The sequence below is a fragment of the Acanthaster planci genome, linkage group LG11 (genome assembly GCF_054643075.1).
Source record: "Acanthaster planci isolate LZ-2023a linkage group LG11, COTS_SCS, whole genome shotgun sequence".
Classification (NCBI taxonomy): Eukaryota; Metazoa; Echinodermata; class Asteroidea; order Valvatida; family Acanthasteridae; genus Acanthaster; species Acanthaster planci.
Genome location: NC_141787.1, coordinates 14,986,917 through 15,009,835, shown reverse-complemented (window position 1 = coordinate 15,009,835; position 22,919 = coordinate 14,986,917). Strand labels below are relative to the sequence as shown.

Below are 22,919 nucleotides of genomic sequence, written 5' to 3'. Positions count from 1 at the left end.
TTGACCCTCTTGGACAGAGAATAATGTCTTGGGATCTATTGTGGACGAGGGAGATCTCATCCGACCTGTGACCAACCTGATGAGTCGAAGACGCGGGGGGAGAGATAGACGGGGCGAGCCATTGACCATAGCTTCGTCGGTTGACTCTGAATTGAAGCTAGCCATTGTCCAGAAAGAAGAACCAATTGAATGCGGAGATAGCGGGAGGTTGGGGGAGACTGTAATTTATCAAAAGCGAAGGTCACTGTGGCTAATATCATTCAAATGAGCGTAGCTGGGGGTAAGCCGGAGGCCCAAGAAAAATTCTGGGGGGTGAAGAGTTGAATCCGCGGCCCTTGCCCAAAACCTAAACCCCAAAACAGGCCTACGAGGACTGAAACACGCTACGGCCCGGGTGCTTTGTAGAGGACCAGACTATAGAGTGAAAACTCACTGCTTACAAAGTCATGTGATCATCATGGTAGTCCAAATGCATCTAAATCCAGGAGTGCGCACGCACATGGGGTACAGGCACGCGCACACTGATTTCTTGCAGAACAATAATGGTTGACATGGAGCCTCCCATTTTATGTACATGTACATGTACTGTACATGTACGAAGTTGTCGTGATGGAGAAGTACGGACCCAAAGTAGTGAAAACGCAACAGGTTCAACTTTAAGAGTCTTTTTTCAAGAGGTCATTATGTTTATACTCGGTAGATGTACTTCGAAAGGGAACTAACCATTGTGCGTGATTGAGTTGTGTGGAAGACCTTGTGGCGTGTAATTTGGCACAAACTCTTCCGGTTTTGATGGCCACCAATTTATAAGCTACACGCAGTGCTGTGACAATCAGACTGTCCATTTGTAATAATGGCCGAAATGAATTGGCAGGTCGGTAGATGGATAAGTTCATCCAGAAATGTACCGGCTTGTAGGAAGGAAAGACGGAATATAGGAAAGCCCGAGCTATCATGTGTTTTGCAGTCGTTTATGGACCAAAAACATACCAAAAACATACCAAAAACATACCGAAATGCACGAAGTGAAATTTTGAATTCAGCCAAACATACCACACCTGTTCAGACAAAACTTCATCTGCAAAGGGATTAAGGATGACCATTCATTTACAGTTCATTCACCGTTCTTTAATTAATGAAGTGAAACCCTCTTATTTTGGCCGGTATGTGAATGCTGACAGGTTTTATAACATGTTTGCGGTTGTTGTTTTTTTGGATGGTACCGGCAATGTTTGTAAATGAGTTCTTACACATAATCCATTAAAACAGCTGTTGTCAGAGTGCTGTGATCAGTATGACGGTTTTTGAAGTCTGGATTTAAAACTCGACTGGTAAAATCTAGCGGTGGATTTCTCTTCAGGCAGACCTAAGTACTATCCTTCTCTTTTAAACATTCATTAGTTAATGAGGCATTCCCCACAGCTCTCGACTTCGCGTGATCTCACCTTTTACTCATTGAGCTGTTGCGATGTGTTGCTCCCTCATCGTTCTCTCAAACACTTTGAAATGCTCTAGCTTTGCCATGAATTAGTTCTTAATATTGTTGGCCCCATCCTCAAAATGAAACACAAGCCAAATGAAATTATACAAGTTTTTTTCTCCCGCCATGCACACATGCAGTGTGTCCTCGATTTATTACAAACAGTACTTCCAATCTGAAAACTGTCTGGGTTGTTTGTCACAATTTGTAAAACCTAGTTTGGACCTGTCCTCTGTCATTTATGTGTTGCCATGGCATCAGGACAAGTTATGTAATATCCCAATCTGAGGAGAATAGACAAATCACGTTCTGTCATCGTATCGCGTTTTGGCTCAGATGACAGACCTGTCATACCTTACTGGGCTCGATAATCACTAGTGTAGTGTGGACAACCAACATGAAGACAAAAGAGATCAACTGAAAGTTTCCACTTTCTGTTTGTAGGGTTCAGGTTTTTTAGTAGTCGCGACATTCGTTCTTTTAAAACAAACTTCGACTGGGCGTATAATTTTGCCCTGGTACTAGCCAGCAACCACATAGCGGACAGTCAGGTTTTTATTTGATACGGTGCCCCCTTGCAGCATCAGAGTTTGGAACGCTGAACTACTTCGCGAGGGTGCGCTGTTTGTAAATGAGATCGGGTTTGGAACTTGAAGGCAGAGTTGGGAGTTTGCTCGTCACCAGCGCCCCAACAGGGCGCTGGGAAGAGCTGATGGCCTTTCACAGATTTTAGCGGAGGAAATACGTCACACGGGTTCACAGCCATTGGTCACAGCTAATGACGCGCAGAGCAATGTGGGTAGATCTCTGTCTGTCGCGTGAGCTCGCTCAATGTGTTATACAGGAGGCGGTTATCAATTCGATATTTTTCTTTTTCTTCCTCATTGCTTAAAATATTCTCACTACTCTATATTCGTTGTATAAACTATATTTGTTCATCCAAAATTGACCAATATAACTAATGATTTGAAATATGTTGCCAAAAGACACGTGATCAGTGATACTGTGATCGTATCAAGGCCATGTTTTAATTGATTATACTTTGCCCCCGTATTGAGAGCATTACCATTGGGGAACCAAGAAATTTAAATAACGCTTCGCCAACAGGAAGTGATAACCTTGCGGTCGCAAGTTGTGCACCCAATGTAGCCAATCACACTGCCAAAGCCATTCGTCCTTCCCAGCGCCCAGTTTGGGCGCTGGCGACGAGCGAAAGTTGGCAGCCCTGTTTCTTAATTGCTAAGCTTTTGGTGGAATGCTCGGAACGTACATGTATATGTTTGAAACGTCAGAGCCAATTATGTGGCTATTTCAGATTTCAGTTACTTTGATATGCAGTTTGAAACAACTATTGTATGAACTTCACTGTATACCAAAAAGACCATCCCCTGTATGTTTTATAGTTGCAAATGATTGGGGCATTTAAGCAAGGTATATGAACTGTGATTTTTTTTTTTACCACAACACGCTAGGGCTAACCAGACATTTGATTTATAGGCTTTAATGATGATGGCTCTGGAGAATCTTTCCAAGGGAAGTGAAGTCCGACAATTCAACAGGGGAAGCTTCAACAGCACACAAAGTTTAGTCTCCTCTCAAGACTGGCAATAAATCAGTGTCCCCATAGAGAGTCTATGGCGTGTCCCCAGACTGCTGTGTAATGAAACAATTGCGTATTGATATAGGGATTTAGAATGGTTGGCACCAGTTGCTACTGAAGTGTGATCAAATGGCACAACTCACACGTCACCCTCGGGCCTCCTCGGTCACAGCTGGCTCCTTGTCTTCAGTCATTTCCTTGGAGGAAAGGGGTTGTATTCTAAAACTGATCCCAAACATCTTATGGCGTACCCAGGTGGGGGGGGGGGCTGGGAGACATGTTACCAATTTTTGTTTGTTTTGTTTGTTGATAATGAGGCGAGAATACTACCACAGGACTACCTATCGATGGCATTATACTCAGTCGTTTTAGAAGAATTTCCATTTCATCTCCCCATCGACCCAAGACGTAGGCACACCACTGAAGCATTCTATTTGGATGAGAAAACTACATATACTTATTCGGTCTGAAACGTGCTAAATGGAGTCTCATTTTTTTTGCCTGCAGGACCTAATAGTTATGATTACTCGGCCCGCAGCCCGTTCGTCTCGCCGACCGAGGAGATGAAGACATGCCTGATCTGCGGCGACCGTGCCACGGGCCTTCACTACGGCATCGTGTCGTGCGAGGGCTGCAAAGGCTTCTTCAAGCGCAGCGTGTGCAACCGCCGAGTCTACCGCTGCCTCCGGGAGAAGAACTGCATGATGTCGCGGCAGAAGCGCAACCGCTGCCAGTACTGTCGGCTACTCAAGTGCCTACAAGTCGGTATGAACCGGAAAGGTGAGTCTCTGAGCAGGATGGAACCCCAGCCCCTGGCTGGATTCGAACGTTCTTGCACACACCTACTGCCCTGAACTAGCATCATCTCCAATGGCATTCAGGGTGTCAGTCGCCAAATGGCGACTAGTCATTGAAAATGTGCCAGCTTGGTCCCCAATATTCTTGGTTGGTCTCATTGTTACACAAACCTTTGTTACTGTGCGTGAATTTCCTCAGCATATGCAGCAAGGTATGAGACGGAGAGAACCCCCCTGCTTTGTGTTGGTCATTGTCTCGCAGTAATCTGGGGAATTCCTTCAGACATCTTGGGGGGGGGATGTGTTAAGTAACAATAGTCTGGAATGTGTATAGGGATTGGACATGTTGGGGGGGTACCCCTCGGTCTCATTTCTTGCTGGGTATATTCCTCAGACAGTGAACGCTTTTATAAAAAAGGTTATTTTACACTCTCTGCATTTAAAGAGAAAATGTCTTCGCCATTGCATCAGAAGTTTCTTTTGCCCAATCTTTTCGCAATCTTTTATAAGGGGTTGACGAGGGATTTTTTTGTCTTGACTGCCGCCAGTAGTTTAGCAACCCGTCATCAGCACGAGGCGGCTATTACCTTGCACGTTAAAAGCTGATGACACCAAAAATGACACTCTGGTGCTTTTTTAAGCTGAACGATTGATTTCAAAGGAGGCAAGATACTAGACTTCACAAGGAGACCAACTATAGTTAGACTGGATGGGATACACCATAATGACGCAGCTCGCAGACTTTAAACCTCTGTCTATATTGGAAAGGGCACCTTTCTTTCAAGGTCTTTTTATATTTTACAGCCATCCGAGAAGACGGCATGCCAGGTGGAAGGAACAAAAGCATCGGCCCAGTTAAGGTAAGTTCCGTACAGCAAACTTTAACCGATAAAATTTACCATTAAAGTTTACCCCTCCTTTGGTCTGAAGGAATAGATGGCGCCATAACAGAGGTCGCTCTCCGCGATTGGTAACTCGTTCAATGAACAAGAATTTTCACCAGAGAAGTTCTCGCGTTGTATCCCTCGTAATTGTTTAAACTTATCAACTTATGTTGATTTCTGATTGATTACACTGTTTACCAGTGTGCCGAATTCTTCTGAATTTGTGTCTTTGTTTGTCTATTCCACATCATTATCTTGAAGATACCCACGTGGTGATGATGGGACGATTCTCCTTTTATAAAAACGTCGGTTGTAAGTGTATCAAAACACTTGTCTTTGCGACATGCATGGGGATGTCTGTAAAGAATTTCGCTTAAGGGGCGTCAGGAACATTCTTCGAATCTGAAATACTGTATTTTATCACTTTCAGCCTTGTATGTCGCCTTACAATTATCCCATGTTCTTCCGTTTTGCACGAAACGGTTAACTTACGAAATGTTTCTGAAACAGATGGGGTTCGTAAATCAGTTTAGCGCCCTCATTCGTCTGAGGCTTCTTTTTTAATCCGCATACAATACAAAATGTGCGTGATAATGCTCAGTCGTGTCCGACTTTCTCGAACGTATGTTCACTCCATCCCATGCAGTCGTGCACCACTTAGTTGAGAGTTAGCGCATGCGCACTCGACAACTTTACTGTGGATTTTGAGGCAGGCGACGTCGAACATCGTTCCGACACTTCTTTCCGCAGATGGAGACCATCATTTATTTTTAACAAAATACAAACAAATGAAGTTCATGGAGATAACCTAACTAAACATTGATCTAATTGATCTAACAACATTAAACCACCCTATTAAAGTGAACCCAGTTGCCCAAAATTTGAAACGAATTCTGAAAAGTGGTTTTTACAAAATAAACACGATCAGATTTGAAAGAAAATACGTCCAGTGTCTTTCCCATTTTAAAACAACTTCTCCAGTTTATCCAAACAAACAAAATAAAGTGCCGTGTGTATTAAGGCCCGATAAAAACATCGGTAGTATTTTCAAGTTCTTGCGAATTGAATATTTTGCACGAGAATCATTTGTCCGTAGTAGTGCATGTACACGTATACGTGCGCTGATGGCAGTACATGTACATGAACGTTGCACATGTGAACACATAAATCATGGCCGATCGGTCGACAGAGAGCCAAAATTGAAATTGATCAAACTAACAAAGGACAATTTGCAAAAGCTTAAACGTAACATGGTAACCTTTTACAAACACTTTTTCACAATTATTAAGATATGCAGCATGTGTGGAAAAACTAGAGAACAATTCAAATTTTCGAGTTTGAAATACCTTTTTTTTACGTTCGGAAATAGTAACATACAAACCATGTTCCATCCCATTTCCTCCCAAATGTCACTTTTGATTAACAAGACATACATCACAAATTGAAATCTGAAGCCTGATTTTATTTCTCTGGTATAAATTCGGCAAACTTTTAGACAATGCGGAAGATCTCCGCAGATGGATTGTGGTGAAACAAGCAACAGAAAGAAACCACGACTTTGCCGAATTTCAGGGCATGCACACAAACTTAGTTGAAGGGTAGGCTGAACACCTCCTAAAAAACATACATGTCTAAGGAAGCCGCTTGCGAGAGGCTTTGTGTATTTCCCAACGGCACTGATTTGTTATCAAGTTGTTGCTACTAAAGAGCGCCACCGTTTCGGTTTTTTTTTTCAACTTTTACGTGAGCGAGGGCGCCCTGTATGGTAACCGTTGATTCCAACTTTGCGGGAATTCAGCTCTTAACGGCGAACGTACGTTGAAGCATGGAGGTAAGAAAAGTTCTCCATGGTTGAAGACGAAACAGGAAAATGGCGAATTTGAAAATTTGGTTGAAAAATTTGATACACGAATTCTTTATATATGAAATACAGTTGTAGGAAAATCATGCACAAACAAATGTGGACATGTATTACCTGAAAAACCGACCAAGAGCCTACATGTACATGCGGTATCCTCCCCTTGTGGCAACAAAGACTTTGATACGAACAAAGGGTAGTTGCGGCAGAGGGCGCTATTTCGCGTTGCTGCGGTGAGCAATTTGGAATAGGACAGGTACCGAAGGACGTACACGCACTGCGAAATCTATAAGGGACCAGTTCTATCAAGCGTCACGTTCGTGTTGCGGATTTTTCCTTCAGCATAATGTCACCGATTAAGTTTTTATTTGTCGAAAGCCTCAACCGAAGGTGTTATTTGTTTACCATTTCAACTACCAAATAAATGCTGACGCTCATTCAACTGTGTTTAAGTCTTGCTAAAGTTGTTGAACTTGTTAGTAAAAGTAACTTCCATCTTACACACGATATTTACGAATGCTTTAGAAGGGACAAAATTGATATAGATTCATCGTCAAATTCGTCTTCATTCATGGATGTTTTCTGTCTTACTCGCCAGATTGTTTCATTATCAGGTGTCTGTGGCGCGAAGTTTTTCTTATTAAAAGAAAGTGTCAAATGTAATTATTTCTGGTTAGTATAACACTTTTTAATGTCGGCATTTTCGTTCGAGTGGGTATTTAGTCATAATAACTGATAATCCCGAGTCCTCGACCCGAGTCTCCCCGGGGGAAGATTAACCATATGATGGGTTCACTGGCCAAATGAAGGATTTTTAGACAGACACAAAAAATGGAAACGGACACGTGAGAGCCAGTCACTCTTTTGTCATCACAATCAACGCTGGCGGCGCTTTCACTGGAGGTGTTTAATGCTCGTTCCGAGGACTAATGGGACGGGTAGAATCGCTCTTTAATCTGACGGGTTCTATGCCGTCTCCTGTCGCGTCTGTCCAGTCGTGTGGAACGCTAACCGTCGGTGGCATTGCGACGGATCACTTCGGCAAACGTGATCTGCGCTCTATAGCCATTCTTATAAGCGCTCTTCCAGCCGTTTGGTGGTGGTGGGCTTTGAAGCGAGACGGGAGCTGCTGCCCCGGTTTGGACACGCCTCACTTGATTCGTCCTTCCTTCCGAGCTTTCACTGGCTTTCATCCACGCCCTTCCCCCCCCCGGGGGGGGGGTTAGTGGTGGTCGTGGCTGGTACAAAAAAAGGTTTAGAAGAGATTTAATGATAAACACCTCAAACAACATATGTGATAAGCAAAGGGATCGGGTAGCCCTCTTTGGCTTCGCGTACATATCTGTACACTTTGTTCGGTTGTTTTTTTTAATTTTGGAAGTAGGGCCTAGTCGCCTCGTCGGACAGCTCAGCAGCCATCAAGTGCATCATTAAAAAGTTACAAGAAACTGCCACTTTCGGGCAAAGAAAATCAGTTTTGAAACTACTTGAAATAGGTCCTTTTCGAGCTTTTTGCAATACATTGGTCGAGAATTGCGGCCCAGCGGCTGTTCGTTTTATTTTTTATGGGCAAAAATGCAACTAATATCTTGAGGTCAGGTCTTCATTCCGGATTCAGTGGGATAAAATGTGAGGAAGTGTTCATCAAAACAAGCGAACGAAACAAAAAACAAAATTGGTTGTCAGTAGTAAGACAAAGTTGCAGACGACGTTGTAGAATTAGCGTGTGGAGCGAGTGAAAACACCAGGAAATTGTCAAATTTCAGGTCTGCTTCGTAGGCGTTTACCTGATTTTTTTCCCTTGGAGGTCGATGCGTCCTTCAGGCGAAGACGCAATTTGATTTCATGACGTCAACAAACATTTGTAGTTCGGAACAAGGGCGGGTCTGAACCAAATTTTTGGGGGAAGGGGGGGCAAAATTCCGAATTTTTTCATATAACTTTGTGTTGCCTTTCTGAGGAATGAGGCTAGATTTAGGGGGATTTTTACCCACTTTTGGAAAAAAGGCATGAAAGAAAAAAAAACGTCTTTTTCCCATTATTTGACAAAAAACTCCTTTTTTTGGGGGGGTTGGCCTCATTGTCCCTCATCAGCCGTTGCTTCGGAGTTCGGAGAACATAAAGATCAACTGACTCTCCTGTTCACTTCGAGTGCAGCTTTAACAAGGCTCAATGCTTCCGGCATGTCTCCCTGGCGTGTAGAAGGTTGAAAGCTGAAGCAAGGGAAAACTTATTGTAAGTCCTTGTAAATTTGAGAGAAGTCTTTAAAGACAGAAAATGGATGATGGTGAGACTATGAGTTCAAGCCATTTCCCTCTCTAATTGGAACCCGTTCACTCCTTCTCCTACCGATAAATCAGTCCTGTAAATCTCTTTTCCTTTTGCTCTGTAAACTCCAAAGTCCTAAGAAAAAGGTGTTGCTAAACGGTGTGGAAATACTTACTTGGTTGTCTTAATCTATTTGAGACTGGGAGAAAAAAGAAACCCTTAATGTTCGAGTCCCCAAGCCTGATTACCTGGGAAACTCGGCCGGGCTATAATAGACTCCAAATTCGGCCTCCACGCCGACCGTTTCGACCTTGTGCTCATCTCAGCTTGTTTTTTTCACTCTGTTCCCAATAACGAATCAAAAAAATCGGATTATCTTCTCTTCTAAATCAGGAAATCGCTGTGTACGTGAACCTGTTTCAACTTGGCCATCGTCTGATACGCCGAATCTGATGCAGCCTCCCCTATGCAACCCCTCCATCTCGTCCCCTCGTCAACCATTTTCCTATCATGGGCCTATGCCCCCCCCCTTTGGAAATGAAAAAAAAATGCCAAGTGTGGCGACCACTTAGAGTAACAAACTGTGATTGAATTAAAAGAGGGAAAGGAGACCGCAAAGGCTTTTTAAGATAGTGTTGTATTTATTAAGAAGATTCGACCGTCGTCCCGGCCTTTTAAGGTTGTGTTCTATTCGGCGAAGCGCGTTTGCGTGCCCACCCCCCTTCCAGATTTGTGGCGTCATCAATTCCTTCAATAAAACGGATTTATTGGTATTGAGATCTGTAGGTTTGAGGTCAGCCACATTTCCCTGTCAATTACTTTGGACACACGTCTTTGCCAAATTGTCACAGAATACCCTTGGTTCATTTTGTGTCTTTTTTTATCTGTTGGTGTGTTTGTTTGTTTGTTTGTTTGTTTGTCTGTTTCTTTGTTTGTTCGTGATTTGAAGGGGATACCATCCCGAATTGGTTACCTGCAAAGCGGGCTGTCAGAACTGCACGCACAGTTAACTGCATGGTTCGGCGGTACAGATCTGAACGTAGAAAGTAAATGGTCAACATCGTGGCTGAGTGTCCATATTGATATAGAATCTGTGCATGACACTTTCATCTTGCGCTCAGGCGGGGAATATTCCTTGATATTTCCAAGACATTCCACTGCTTGTCTTTTTTTGCTCCCCCAACAGAAAACCGTCTCAAAATTTGCCCGTTAAAGCATGGAGGCGGACCGCGGACACGTTCTGCTGCGTCGTCGGGTCAAACATTCAAGGCGGTGTCCCTGAGCCGCGAGCCAGCAAAACAATCTCTCCGCGCGGGTTACGTAACAGCTCGCTTAGCCTGACCGCTGCCGTGATTATGATCTCTATGCTGGGCTTGACGCTTTGCCATGCCCGCTTGCCATGCCTCGTAATTCACCAAGGACGGAGAACGGTGGGGTAGAATTATGAAACAAAACAGCCATTTCAAAGCAAGGCCCCCAACTTTTGCCGTTTTCTCACGTGAAAAAGACCGCCTTACTATTTTGTCTATGGATTTCACAGTCAACGATGAGCAGACGTGAAAAAGTTAACAAGCAAATGAAGAGTTGGTCTGATGCGAAGACCCAAAAATGAGACAACCGGTTTTTGGAGATAAATATTTGAGACTCGGCTTTTGTTTAAGCGGAAAACGAATGTTTAAAACGGGAAAAGATTAAAACAAGATCTAATGGTGTAGCTGTAAAGACGAAGAGATACATAGATCCCCCCCCAAGTTCTTTTACGATTAGTTAGTTTTGACCTTCCTGTGCACAAGTCTAGAAAACAACGTAGTTGAAACGAATGTCTTCGTAGGCTGGTCGGATTTGTGTGCGTGATCCAAAGTATCCGTCACTGCGCACGTAAAGACAACTGTGACGTGGCATCAAATCAAAACTATCTCATAGAAATTATCTTTACCTTTATCAAGGAACACCCGAAGGCTGAGCTGGACATCGCTCACATTGGGGCGTGTACTCACGAAACTGATCGTGCGGATCGTTACCGAGATATCGTGATGAGGGTTTCAGCGATTGTGACGAGATTGATTGCGATCGAGGCTGATGATGCGACTTGACTCAGATCGGGAGGCGGTCAGCGCAACCCCCCCCCCACACTTTCCTTTCTCCAAACTGAGATAAGACTGTCATCATCGACGGAGCGAAGTTTGCTCCTCTAGCTCTCCGTCTGGGCTCTGTCTTTTCTCTCTATTTTCTCCACACGGTGAATTAATCTCCCAAGTCCTCCATGAATAAAACATGGTTTTTTTTTTGAGACGCAGCACCGGGATTGAATATGGCAGCCTTGGCCGCTGCCAGAACCAAAAAAAAAAAAAAAAAAAAAGAGGAGGCGGGGGACTCGTCAGAGTGATGATTTCATCTGGCTATCATTCTATCCCATCATCTCACCTTGATGAGGATTGATGTCAGGAACAACACCGTCTCAGCGCCCGCCACGGGCGTTGCATGCATGCATCGGGGACCGTTCACCGGCCTGCCAAGACGAAATGGCGGAAAAGAAGCGGCTAAGAATTGGCCTCGACTGGGACTCAACTGTGAATTGGATGTAGAGTAATCTCCCGCTTCCCGCGTCAGGAAAGCTCATCAGTCGGCGGGGATTCCCTCCCCCCTCCTTTCTCGGTGTACCCTTGAAAAACAAGGAGTTAATATCTATCTTTTCTCTTCTTCGCTTTCCTATCCATACGTCGTGCCCGCTGCTGGGTTTTTGACAAATAAAGGTTCGTTTTCTTTCCCTCTTTGTTAGCTCGGCGTCGCAGGCAGAAAGAATCACCGCGAGATGGCATAACTCCGGAAATTCAGGCTTAGGCTCATTATTTTGGTCTTTGTGGCGGAATTTGGAGAATATTTGGGTTTTTTTCTACAGAGAAGGACCGTGAAAACCTTGCCAATTTTGTTGGCTACGCTGCTTGTTTCGAGAACATAATCTGGTGAGGGGTTTAGGGGTCGCATGCAAAACAAAATTCCTTAATGAGATTAAGTAACTTTTACAAAATCTTTGAGATAAAAATACCCGAGGTAGCCGTGGCTTGTCAGTTTCCTATTTGTCATCAAGTTTTCAAACTTTTGTTTGAAACATATTTGGAGTTGCGTTGTTTTCGTCTTATAGACGTCATGCTGTTTCGATAAACCGGACGAATATTTCACTTTCAGAAGGTATTACTATACAGAAAGTTGTACAACTGACTATGTTGCTTGTTTTCATCTCACTTGTCAATAACTGGAGGGTCCGCGCATTAAGTAATTAACAATCTGTTTTTGAGGGGGACAAACTGTTCCCACATGCACGATACCTCACCTCCTCGATCTCATGACTCTACTGTGTGACTTTTGACTGCGTACCCCATCCTATTTCCGATGTCGGCGTAGTTAATGCTTCTCCAGTGCTCGTCTTCACTATGTTCGAGCCATAACTGCGGGTCCGGAGCCAAAAATTCTAAAGGACTTTTTCCTGGGTGGTGGAATTTTGGAAATCTTTTCCTGTAACCTTTTGGTCTTTCTCAGGACTGAGGTTACATTTGGGGGGCTTTTTATACGCTTATGGAAGGAAGGAAAATGAAACATACAAAAAATCGCTTTCTTATTATTTGCCAAAAATTGGCTCTTTTTTGGGGGGGGCGTGACTCCTGTTGCTCCCCCCCCGCGGATCCGCCCTTGGAGATCCATAGCCATAGACCTCCGTCATTTGTCTCTTCTGACACGATCCCTTAGCCGCATCTGATGGGGGATCCAACCTTGCCAGCCGCCCAAAACACCCTCCCCCGGGGGAGTGGCTGTTTCTATTCTCCACCCTTCGTCTTCCTGGCGTCTTCCGCTTCCAGATCTTGCAGTCTGCCCAACCACAACCGGATTAACCTTTGCTGAGACGTTACTCTTTTGTCTCTGTGAAAGCATTTCTTCTAAGCAGACGCCGTTACGGCGATTTTCAGTCACGGCGCCCTTGGCCTTAGTTTTTCTATAACAAATTTAATTCCACTCAGTTATTCCCTGTCGATATTTTTCGTCGAGTTTTAATGGCGATAACGTATGGAGGAACGACAGCATCTATTTTACAAAATGACAACCTACAACTTGAGACCTTGTGCTCTCCTTTATTTTTGCAAAAGGTTTATGCGAGATTGTCTTTCAAACGAAAGATATTTACTAGCAGTTAACGTAGAATTGAGATTTTTTTCATTTACCCTGTTCACGTTTTGCGGCATCGTTTTTATCTCCTAATATTTTATGGAAAACTGCATGGATTTCGAATCTTGAATTTTGTTTGGGATCTTTTGGGGGAAGGAAGGCCCTCTATCTCCACAATTTTTTTAATATTGCGATGGGAAAATCGTTCACAGTTTTGCTTGACTTTTAAGTTGAGTGAAATTAAGCCTAATCAAGCCAAATGTATGTTGTTGACCAGCAACTCGTCCTTTTACGATTCAGAACCTATCAGAATTCCAGTAAAAATTTCTTATTCGACAATTTTTTCCCCCGCAGATCTAGTTCATGATCAAAATTCCTGAACCTTAGTACACGTGTTGCCGGTTTGTTGCTGATGATAGTTTTGCCACTCATCCAAAGGAAAATCTGCCCCTGAAGAAATATCCTGGCAACTCTCAGTCAGGGTCATGAAACCACAACTTCGTCAAAGTTGTTCCCAAGTTTAGAACAGAGTTACAGACGGACTTCAGACCATGAGCCAAGTCGTGCCTCTCCGATCTGCTGGCCAATCAGCCGGCGACGCGAGCGCCGTGACTCGGCAGAACCGCGTGGAGGGCATTACTCCTTTCTCCGTCAATCATTATCCAATATGCCCGGCGATCGTGATTGCATCTCCTGAGTCGAGTGACACGGTTCAAGGATCAGCCAGCCCGCATAGCGAGGTTCGGCTGCGGGCACGCGCGCTCTCTCCGCCTGGCCAGTACAATCACGTTCCCCGGCGACTTCTGTAAGTTGGATTACGACCGCTGTAACTTCATGGAATGGACTCGGTAGAAGTTGTCACCCTAATTGGCACAAGCAGTGGAAGAGTTTTAACTCGGTCCTTGGATATGCGTCCCATTTTACTACATTTCTTTTCGTTTCTGTTTTCCATTTCTCCAACTTAGGCCTAAAGGACGGTTTTTTGGTGCTTTCTGTGTTTTATTCTGTTGTCAGTTTGCATATTTATGAGCAAAAGTGGTATGTCATACAAAGAAAAAAACGAACGTTTCTATCCCTTCGGCTCCAAACTTTGCCAGAATTTAGGGTATTTGGCCATCAAAAAGAACGTTTATGACGCTGATTCATCGTTTTCGTTCATGTCAGTAAGCCAATGGGCAAAGTTTTCTCAAAGACATCATATACGAGCAAAATTGGGTTCTTGGTTGGAACAGAAAACTCTCATAATGAATGGTATCTTCCCCATGACGTAGGAAACCGCGCCCACATTTTTTAGAAAATGCACGGAAAATAGTTCTTGTGCATTTAAGAGGCATGGGCCTAATAGAGAGTTCCCCACAAGAATTTCATGTTGTGGGCCCCTAAATTCAAGGACAATTTTTGTTAATGGAAATAACATACACTTGAGAAATACTACTATAATTTTTGAATAATCGAGAAGGAATTAGGCAGGCCACGATAGGTGATAAACAGAAGAAATTCAACAGAAAATTTCGTGAAACAAGAAAAAATGCAGGGGCAGCCGACCTGTGCTTGTGAAGGCGCCCGATTCTTCCGCAACTTGTATGATGTCTCGCCTAATATTTCTCATTTTTGAAAAAGCTGCCATTGGCTATAAATAATGACACGAAATGCCAGAGGCACATCCTGACCTCCTTCGACTCGTGAGCTTGCCCGATTGAGGTCATAATTACCGGGTAGTCCATGGTGGTTTAAATTTAGAATTCTGCAGTTATGGGCCGAAGAAGACGCGAGTTGTCGAAATATTTCGTAGGCCTGAAAGCTATTTTTTCCTTTCAGGTTGTCAGCATGGACTGATTAATAGAGTAGGGAATGTGGGCGTGACTTGAGAAGGTTTACTGATCAGTTGTTGGGGATTGAGGTCTTCTCTTGTGAATAGCGCCATCATTGTCGATTGTGATCAACACTGCACTGCCCTCTGTTTGTGTAAGGTTATGTCTCATGGACAGGACTTGGGCAATTGTGAAGTTCGTCTGACAAATACCTTTGGTCTGGAATCTGGATCACCGGTTTCCGGTGAGTTTAAAATAACTGTGCCGGTACGACGATTGGGCGAAGTTTGTGCGACAAGATGGCGCCTGTGAAATGCCCAGTAGGCCCCAGGGGCAGACGATGAGCAGCGCTTGATTGGATGTTACGTAACACGCATCCGCGGCGGTGATTGGTCAGCGGAAACCAACATGGCGCACAAATTAGCGTCTGGGGCAAACGGCGCTGGCTGATTGGTCCAAGCCACTGGGCACCTCTCTCCAGAGATTCCCGGCAGTCGCTGTCCTCTTTCTCGTCGAACCTTGAGGTGATTAAGTCCGGAGATGCCTCCCCGGAAGAAGGACTAATCCCGGTTGATTTCCCTTCCCAGCTGACTGGACTATGAGCCGTTCTCCTCCTAGTCACTTCGGCCCTACTCCCCTTGGTCAACCGTTGCCGTCTGTATTTACACGCACGTTGCGAAATTGGATTATTGAATCAGGATTTCGCGGGCTTTCTTTTGAGTTTCCCTGTCACCGTGCTTGGCTCTCCCTGCCTTCTCGTCTTATTGAATTTTCTCTGCCCGCGTTCCCGCACCCACCTGTTCAAATTATCAGCCACCTGGAACTTCAAAAAAGCGATTGGATAATTATGTGCGCAAGCGCGAAACGATTTCTGGATCGAAACGGAAAAATGCCTCGGGCATGGATAGCGTTTAACATTTTCGTACAATCAGTCACGCAGTGTGTATACTATAAGCAGTGTCTCATATAATTTTGGGGGACTTTCTCTGTCAGGTGGCAAACTTTGTCCATTTAAGGTACCCACGTGGCATTAAAGAACGTATGATCAATTCAATCATCGTCATCATTTGGCAGCCGGCCAAATTCACAGTTGCAGCCATATCCTTTGAATCAGTCCATGGAATTTCCAATATTTAGACTAACATCTAAACCACTGCTCTTCGACATGCTCAATAGGGTTCATATTTGACCATGCCAGACCAATCTCCATTATCAGGAAAGGGACATAATTGCGTTGGCAGCGAATGAGATGCACCGAGGCCCTTTGTACTCGGTCTTATTGAAGACGATTAAAACCACCCACTGTGAATTCAAAGCTCTGAATATTGAGGCAACCTTTACTCTCTTATTGTCTCCCCCTTTTTTTCCTACTCAGAAGGAAAGAAACAGTCATCATGATAACACGACATTCTTGTCGTCCGTTTTAGTATATTTTATTGTGCAGTTCTGTTATAAAAGTAACTAGAGTGATCCCATTATGTATAGATCTTCTTGGATGTTAATCTAATCTTCCTTCTTTGTTGTTCATTACTCCTTCCGTTTTCTGCCAGCTTCTGTCTGAAAATCTTCCGTATTCATCTTTATTTAGTTGTAGGGCAACCTTAGGACGTCCCACAGCGCATCTTAACGCGCTTCTTTTGCCTCTTCTTTCTAGTTGACAGATGAGGACATTGAGCGCATCATGACTGGGGAAGAGTACGAGAGGGAGGACATGATGTCTGGCCGGACCACAGGCGAGCAGACGGGGAGCCCCACCCGTAGCGACGGCATCTCCGACCAGTTCTCTCCCACCTCCATGGGGAGCAACACCAACTTCTCCCCGGAAGCAGCTGAGCGGTTCACCTTCCCTGGGCCGTCCCCGGGGGCCGACCCGGGCGGTGGCGCGCCGCGAGAGCCGTTCAACGGCCGTCCCCGGAAGAGCCGTCGCTCCAGCTCTCAGAGCTCGCTGCACCAGCTGGCTCCGATGACCATGCTACCGGAGATCGAGGTGCTCATCATCGCCGAGCCCGAGGAGCCCCTCACACTTCCTTTTCACCTGCCCTCCGACAAGCCGGCCGGCTATGACGAGGTCTTCGAGCTGCTGTGCCTCCTCCTGGACCGCATGATCCACCACCAGGTCCAGTGGGTGAAGCGGCTGCCTTTCGCCTGCAAGCTCACCGTCCAGGACATCACGGCCCTGCTCACCAGCACCTGGTGCGAGACCATCCTGCTGGCTGCTCTACACAGCCAGCCTCCCGCTATCTTCTCCGACTTGGCAGCCCTCCTCAACAACTACATCCCGAGTGAAGACGAGCTTCGACGTTTCGGTCAGACCGGATTGGAAATCATCGATAAAGCCAGTGCTGTGGTCAACAAGTACCAGTTACTCCGAGTTAGCGTCCAAGAATACCTCTGCTTAAAGGTCATTAACTTTCTCAACCCAGGTAAGAACATCGCTCCATTTCACAAACACTTTCACCATTGCCATTTAATTAATGTTAAAAATGCTCGTGCTTTGTACTTGTTCAGGTAAGGTTATTCGCTTTTCACGTTAACTATCTGTACCTCGAATCACCATTTATGTCCAGCAAAAATAAAGATGTAATTTTGAAGAGTGCTTGAAAGAAGTGACGTGTGAAACTGCGAATGAAAAATTACCACAACCAACAAAATTCCCGGTTAAATATTTCTCCGGTTATTTTCACCCCCGACCCGCAGATGCTGGAGATCTGGTTGAGCCCTCGGTGGTCGAGGAGCTCAGCCAGCAGCATTACTACGTCCTCCACGACCACGTGCAGCTCAACAACAACCTGGCCAACGACCGCTTTCGCGCCCTGCTGCTGATGCTGCCAGACGTCAGGCTTTTGGCTCGAAAGATCCGCGACGTGTCCTTCGACAACGCGCCGCTCCTCTTCAAGGCCATCATGCACTCGTGCTGCCCACAGAAGCCGGCCCAGCCGCTCTCCGTGTCGCCCAAGCTACCGGCCACCAAAACCTGAATGCTCTGCTGTAGCTCGGCTGCTTCCCTCCGATCTTTCACGAGCATACGCGTGTTGTACAAAGGCTATTAATTAACCACAGAGCGAAACTGAGCAAAGAGTCTGCAGCTTGATTTTTTCCCTTCTCAATTTACGTATTAAACCATTTTTAAACTGTATACATCTGACATAATGACATCTATTTTTATGACGCTCTAATGATTTTTAAAAAACTGTTCCAAGGTATGTTAAGTAACAAATAACCCTAACATGATATACAAATTACGAATTTGAAGTACTTCATTTAAATATGTTAGTCTCCAATGCCGCTCTAGTGTATTGTCAAAATTAACATGACTTGTACAAACTTTGATTTCACAATTACGTTCTTTATGTATTCATGGGTTTGAGACGTTATTGGCGGTGTTGTTGTGAACTGTAGCAAAAAAGATTGTCCAAAATATTCCTTCACTGGGTCATCTACAGGTTTGTTTTTTTATGTAAAGTATACCCACATTTTTTTGATATGGATGTGAAGTCTTCAAAGCTGTGAGCGTTTGAACGCAAAGATCCATGAAATTCAGTTACAGCTTTTATTAATCCCCCTACCTTATGTTCGCTGTGAGCGGAAATGTGTCGTTAAAACGAACGTTGGTCTTTTATATGTTTGTTCTTCTTAATAGGTAAAAATTAAAATAATTAAAAAAAAAGTCTGTTAAAAAAGTAATTATGATAATTGCGATCACAGTGTGAAAGCTGACGACTAGTTCCCTGGCAGGTCTCTATAGGATGGGGGGGGGAGTAGGTTTCTTGTAGTGGCCATAAAGGCTAAATCCCGTGTCGTCGACAAGGGGTGCCGTGTCACAGAAGTAGAAGACCATGCGCTACATTTCAATGTAAAGTTCTCACCACGCAGCCGCTCAGTTGCATATTGAAATCGATGAAATGTTATTGGAGTATTGTTCGCAGCTCTCTTTCTGAATGTTAGTTCTAAAAATTGCTGCATTTCTGTTTAAGTTGTTAATGTCTTTTTTTTTCTTGTATATGAGGTTGTGTATCATAAACGTTCTGTATACCCACCGGTTACGTTTGAAGCGCGTGTTGAGCGCGTAGTTTGTTGTGAGATTTTGCGTATTGAAAGGGGATTTCTCCAATTTATAACATACATTGTAGTCAAGGGTCGCGGTTGTTTTATCAGACATCAGTAACATTGGATAATGCGACCGTCAAATAATGAAGATTCTGAAGGTTATACGAAATGCTGTCGAAAAATGTAAATGGAAACAACACGAGATATCGAAGATCATGTTGCCCTCAACAACGGTGTACACGCCATACTGAACAGTGTGAGATGATAAAAATGAGCAGCATGTTGAAAATGTCGAATAACGTGGAAACAAAACAGGCTGTTCCCTCATTACGACGTTGCATAGAAACATTGAGAGCGAGAGCAGTGTGGTTTCTATTTCGATTGCCTGTTTAGGCCTATGTTTGCTATGCGTGGACTACCCACGTATCTCACTCAAATAATAATGCGGTGGGGAAGAAAAAAAAACACGATTCTGCCAACACAAGGAAGAAAATAATGAAGAGTTGGAAAGGCTATTTGACAATAATTAAAGCTCAGTTTTATGAATACAGAACCAACATGATCAATTTCCTCGCTGTTAGAATAGTTGCTGGTATCTGGCTAGATACCCTTTCGGGGGTTCATTATGATAGTGTTTATCCGACAACTGTTGAAGTATCATCGTTGAAATAGCTCGTACTTGTTGCAGCTTGATTACACCGGTTGAATTCTGATCTCGCAGGTGATCCATTTTGCTGTGAAATTCGTTGCACCTGAGCATTGTTTGATTGTTTATTTATCATTTTGTCTTGGTTGTTGTCGAATGCCTAGACTTGTATTTCATTGGTTTTGGGGTATCGTTTCCACTGTTCAATATCCTCCGCACAGTATGTACATGTACATAATTATGACAGACATAAGTGTATTTTTTTTCTATGCTTGAACATAACTACCAAAGCCCACAGTACAAGATGTGCGTATTTTTGCAGCTGATGACGGAAATGCAATTGGCGGGTACAGTCTTTTTAATGTTTGATATTAAGTTTTATTCATCTGGGAATAATTATGATTTCAGGTTGCAGCCGACGTCTGTAGGAAAGTTGGCTTTATTGTTTTAGACGCAGTGTCGTTGTAAGTCGAACCAACTTAGGCCGGTACACGAGACTCGTTTGGCTGTGTATACCGTTTAGTCTTGGCCGTGCCGTCAGGATTCCTGTCCTATGTGGCTGCCTTTAACTGAACGTTAGTGACAGATTTGCCAGAAAACTGAGTTGATAAAACTCATAGTCCCAGATTAGTCGCTACAAAACGTTGTACGTGGCTGTTACATCGTTCGGTCTTGTCACATGATTTTCTTTTTAAAATATCACCTTTAAAAAGAGAAGGTCGATCAAAATTGGGAGGGGTTTCTAATTGGCTTGGGCTGTTGACATTTATGAAAGTAGTTGTTATACTGGGCGAGCTGTGCGGCTTACCACTCAAAATCTGTATTGTTTCCTCGATTCCACACTGTAAGTGAAAGTTCGGGCTTTTTCATGTTCACAATCAACGGAGATGTTTCACAATATAGGTTTGTGTCCACGACACGTGTTTTCTCTCTAAACTCGTCGGTTTTGTGGGCAAAATGTGAACAAAGTTTGATTTTGCATTGTTAATGCATTTCACTTAAATTACAGTTCATTCCATGGCAGCCCCAAGCACGCCAATCCATTTTCTGCGATCGAGAAGTCAAGTCAAATTTTAACTTTACTGAATCCTGTGTCATTGTGAAAATGGACTGAAAACTGGCGACTATTTCCTTTCTCACCGCCATGCCTTGTTAAGCTGACAATGAGTCTGGGAATGAAAGGCATGCGCAAGGCGGTCATTGGTTCCACATTTCACAGAAGTCCACATTTCATGCTACACCGAATCTTCTCACGGAGCCTCCTACCCTACACGTTTTTTTGTCTTTCTATGAAACTGAAGACATGCTCAATATGGACAGAATACTTTTTCGTGGAGTCAAAGCCCGCCTCCAAATCACTTGGCTGCGAATTGAAATTACACAAGCTTTATGGGAACTGGTTGCTGCCACCACAACCGTAGGCTCGTGCGTACTTTCTAGCCGCAGTCAAGTCATTCGGACACGGCCAAAGTCTCATCATACATCGGATTGCCTGCAGAGCTCCGGGACAGAATTTCCAAGGCAGCTGCTTCTAGCATTGAGAATACCAAAGATGGAGCAAAACTGCGTGCATGCTGCTTACACATGCTCGTCAAATGACGACTTTCACACCCAGAAAGCCCCTTATTAGTATTTTTGTAACTGGGCAATAACTTGGCAGCTGATAATAATTATACTTCGCTCCAAAGTTGCATGCAAAAGTTGGAAGTAAAAGAGGAAATTGAAGTTTTATGTTTAAAAGATTAAAAGTGTAGTTTTTATTAGGTCGATGCATGGTAGTGCGGTAGTTAGCTTGGTTAAAGATCTGTACTTTATACATATAGTCATGGAAAAGTCAGCTTCGAGATGGACAATTTGTATTGAAAACAATCTACCTCTGTCGGTTTTGATTTTGTGGAAGTGGCGCTGGTAAATATTCATGTTTTTGTATCTTGCTTGTCTGCGCATGCCCCTTCCTCTTTATATTTTGCTCATTTTTGTACGGCAGGGCTTAAAATTTTACGTTTGGTAACACTTTCTCGCTTGCTTTCTTTTGTTGGTGTTGTTGGGCAAGTGGCTGTCTTGCGTTAGAGTGACGTCTATGTTTCAAGTGTGTCACGATCGTGACTGTCACTCGTGTTGATAAACCATGTGTAACGCGTTCGATCGTGAGTTGTAACGTCTATTATAGTATCTAAAGGGCGGCATGAAGAAGGCGTGTATTTAGGACACTCTCACCAAAACTTGTGGGGGGGGGGTTCGGAAACGCAGAACCCGTATTCGGATGGCAACCTTAATTTCTAATTTGGCCACCGATTTACGGATTATGTGTCATTTCAATTGTTTCCTGTATATTCATGAAGAATTGGAGTCCGAATCCTTTTTTCCTTCAGATTTATGCAGCGAGATCTTTTTGTGTCGTTTCCATATTTATGTACATTTTGTAAAAATCCAAGTGATAAGTTCCACTCTGTGTGCGAAGGGATTCAGGTGACTAACTAAGAAAACGTTAAACGTTGAATGGGTTATTTTGATTTCAAAACAAATGAACTCTTATTGTTCTTTGAATCATAGAGGCTTAATTGTGAAACTGTTTTTCTAAGAACCTCATAACCACAGTAACACATGATTTTAAGTAAACGTCCTATTCTATGTGGTGTGACAGTATGCATGTTAAATTTAACTATTAAAAACGCACTTCCTGGGAAGTGAAAATTGCCCCTTCATACATTTCTTGTTTGATTCTGTAGAGATTCATATGCGATCTCTTGAGTGATGATGCCCGTCCCTGGTTTTGGGAATGCGACACGAAATTCGAAGGGTAACTCCTCTGGCCTTGAGACCAGATCGCCTATTTTGCACGTCGATTTTTATGGATGGCAGCTCGATCCTAGCGCGTCGGTGTACCACTTCGCCGTTTAGGAATTTAAAGTGCCGGGCTCATCTAATATGCATGATTTTCTTCATTTCTGAAATGTATCTCCTGTTTGCTTACCAAGGTCGGGATTATAGGGGAAAGGACAGTGCCATTAATGGGGTTCTAATTACCCCCTGACAGTCGTATATTGTGGAGACCATTCTTTTACACTTGGAGGCGATTGATTCGTCATTTCTTTACTTGGAGGCCATCATATTTCTCTGTAGAGCACAGTTGGGGCTACGCATCAACCAGTCTTGGCAAAAGTTGCATACATTGCTGATCAAGTGATCTGAATTAGTGGGACCAACATTATGGCGCTCAAGTGCAGGGAGAGCCTCTAACCAGACCCGCACGTGCTTGCCCTGTAGATGGCGCACGCTGTAATGCAGCTATTCACATTGGTTCACTCTCGCATGGGTTTACCCTTTTAACCGAATGAGAAATGTCTGAACTCATACGTGAGGCTTAAGC

General features: G+C 43.9%; 1 protein-coding gene across 1 annotated transcript in view; it reads left to right on the top strand.

The window, feature by feature from the left end:
• Positions 1 to 21,807, top strand: part of nr6a1 (nuclear receptor subfamily 6 group A member 1) — a 30,548-nt gene extending 8,741 nt beyond the window's left edge. Inside the window, exons 2-5 of the mRNA XM_022229680.2 lie at positions 3,588 to 3,860; positions 4,682 to 4,737; positions 16,511 to 17,279; positions 17,554 to 21,807. Coding sequence (XP_022085372.1) covers positions 3,588 to 3,860; positions 4,682 to 4,737; positions 16,511 to 17,279; positions 17,554 to 17,834 — 1,379 coding nt within the window. The 3' untranslated portion in view covers positions 17,835 to 21,807. The remainder of the gene's footprint in view (positions 1 to 3,587; positions 3,861 to 4,681; positions 4,738 to 16,510; positions 17,280 to 17,553) is intronic.
• Positions 21,808 to 22,919: the final 1,112 nt, after the last annotated feature.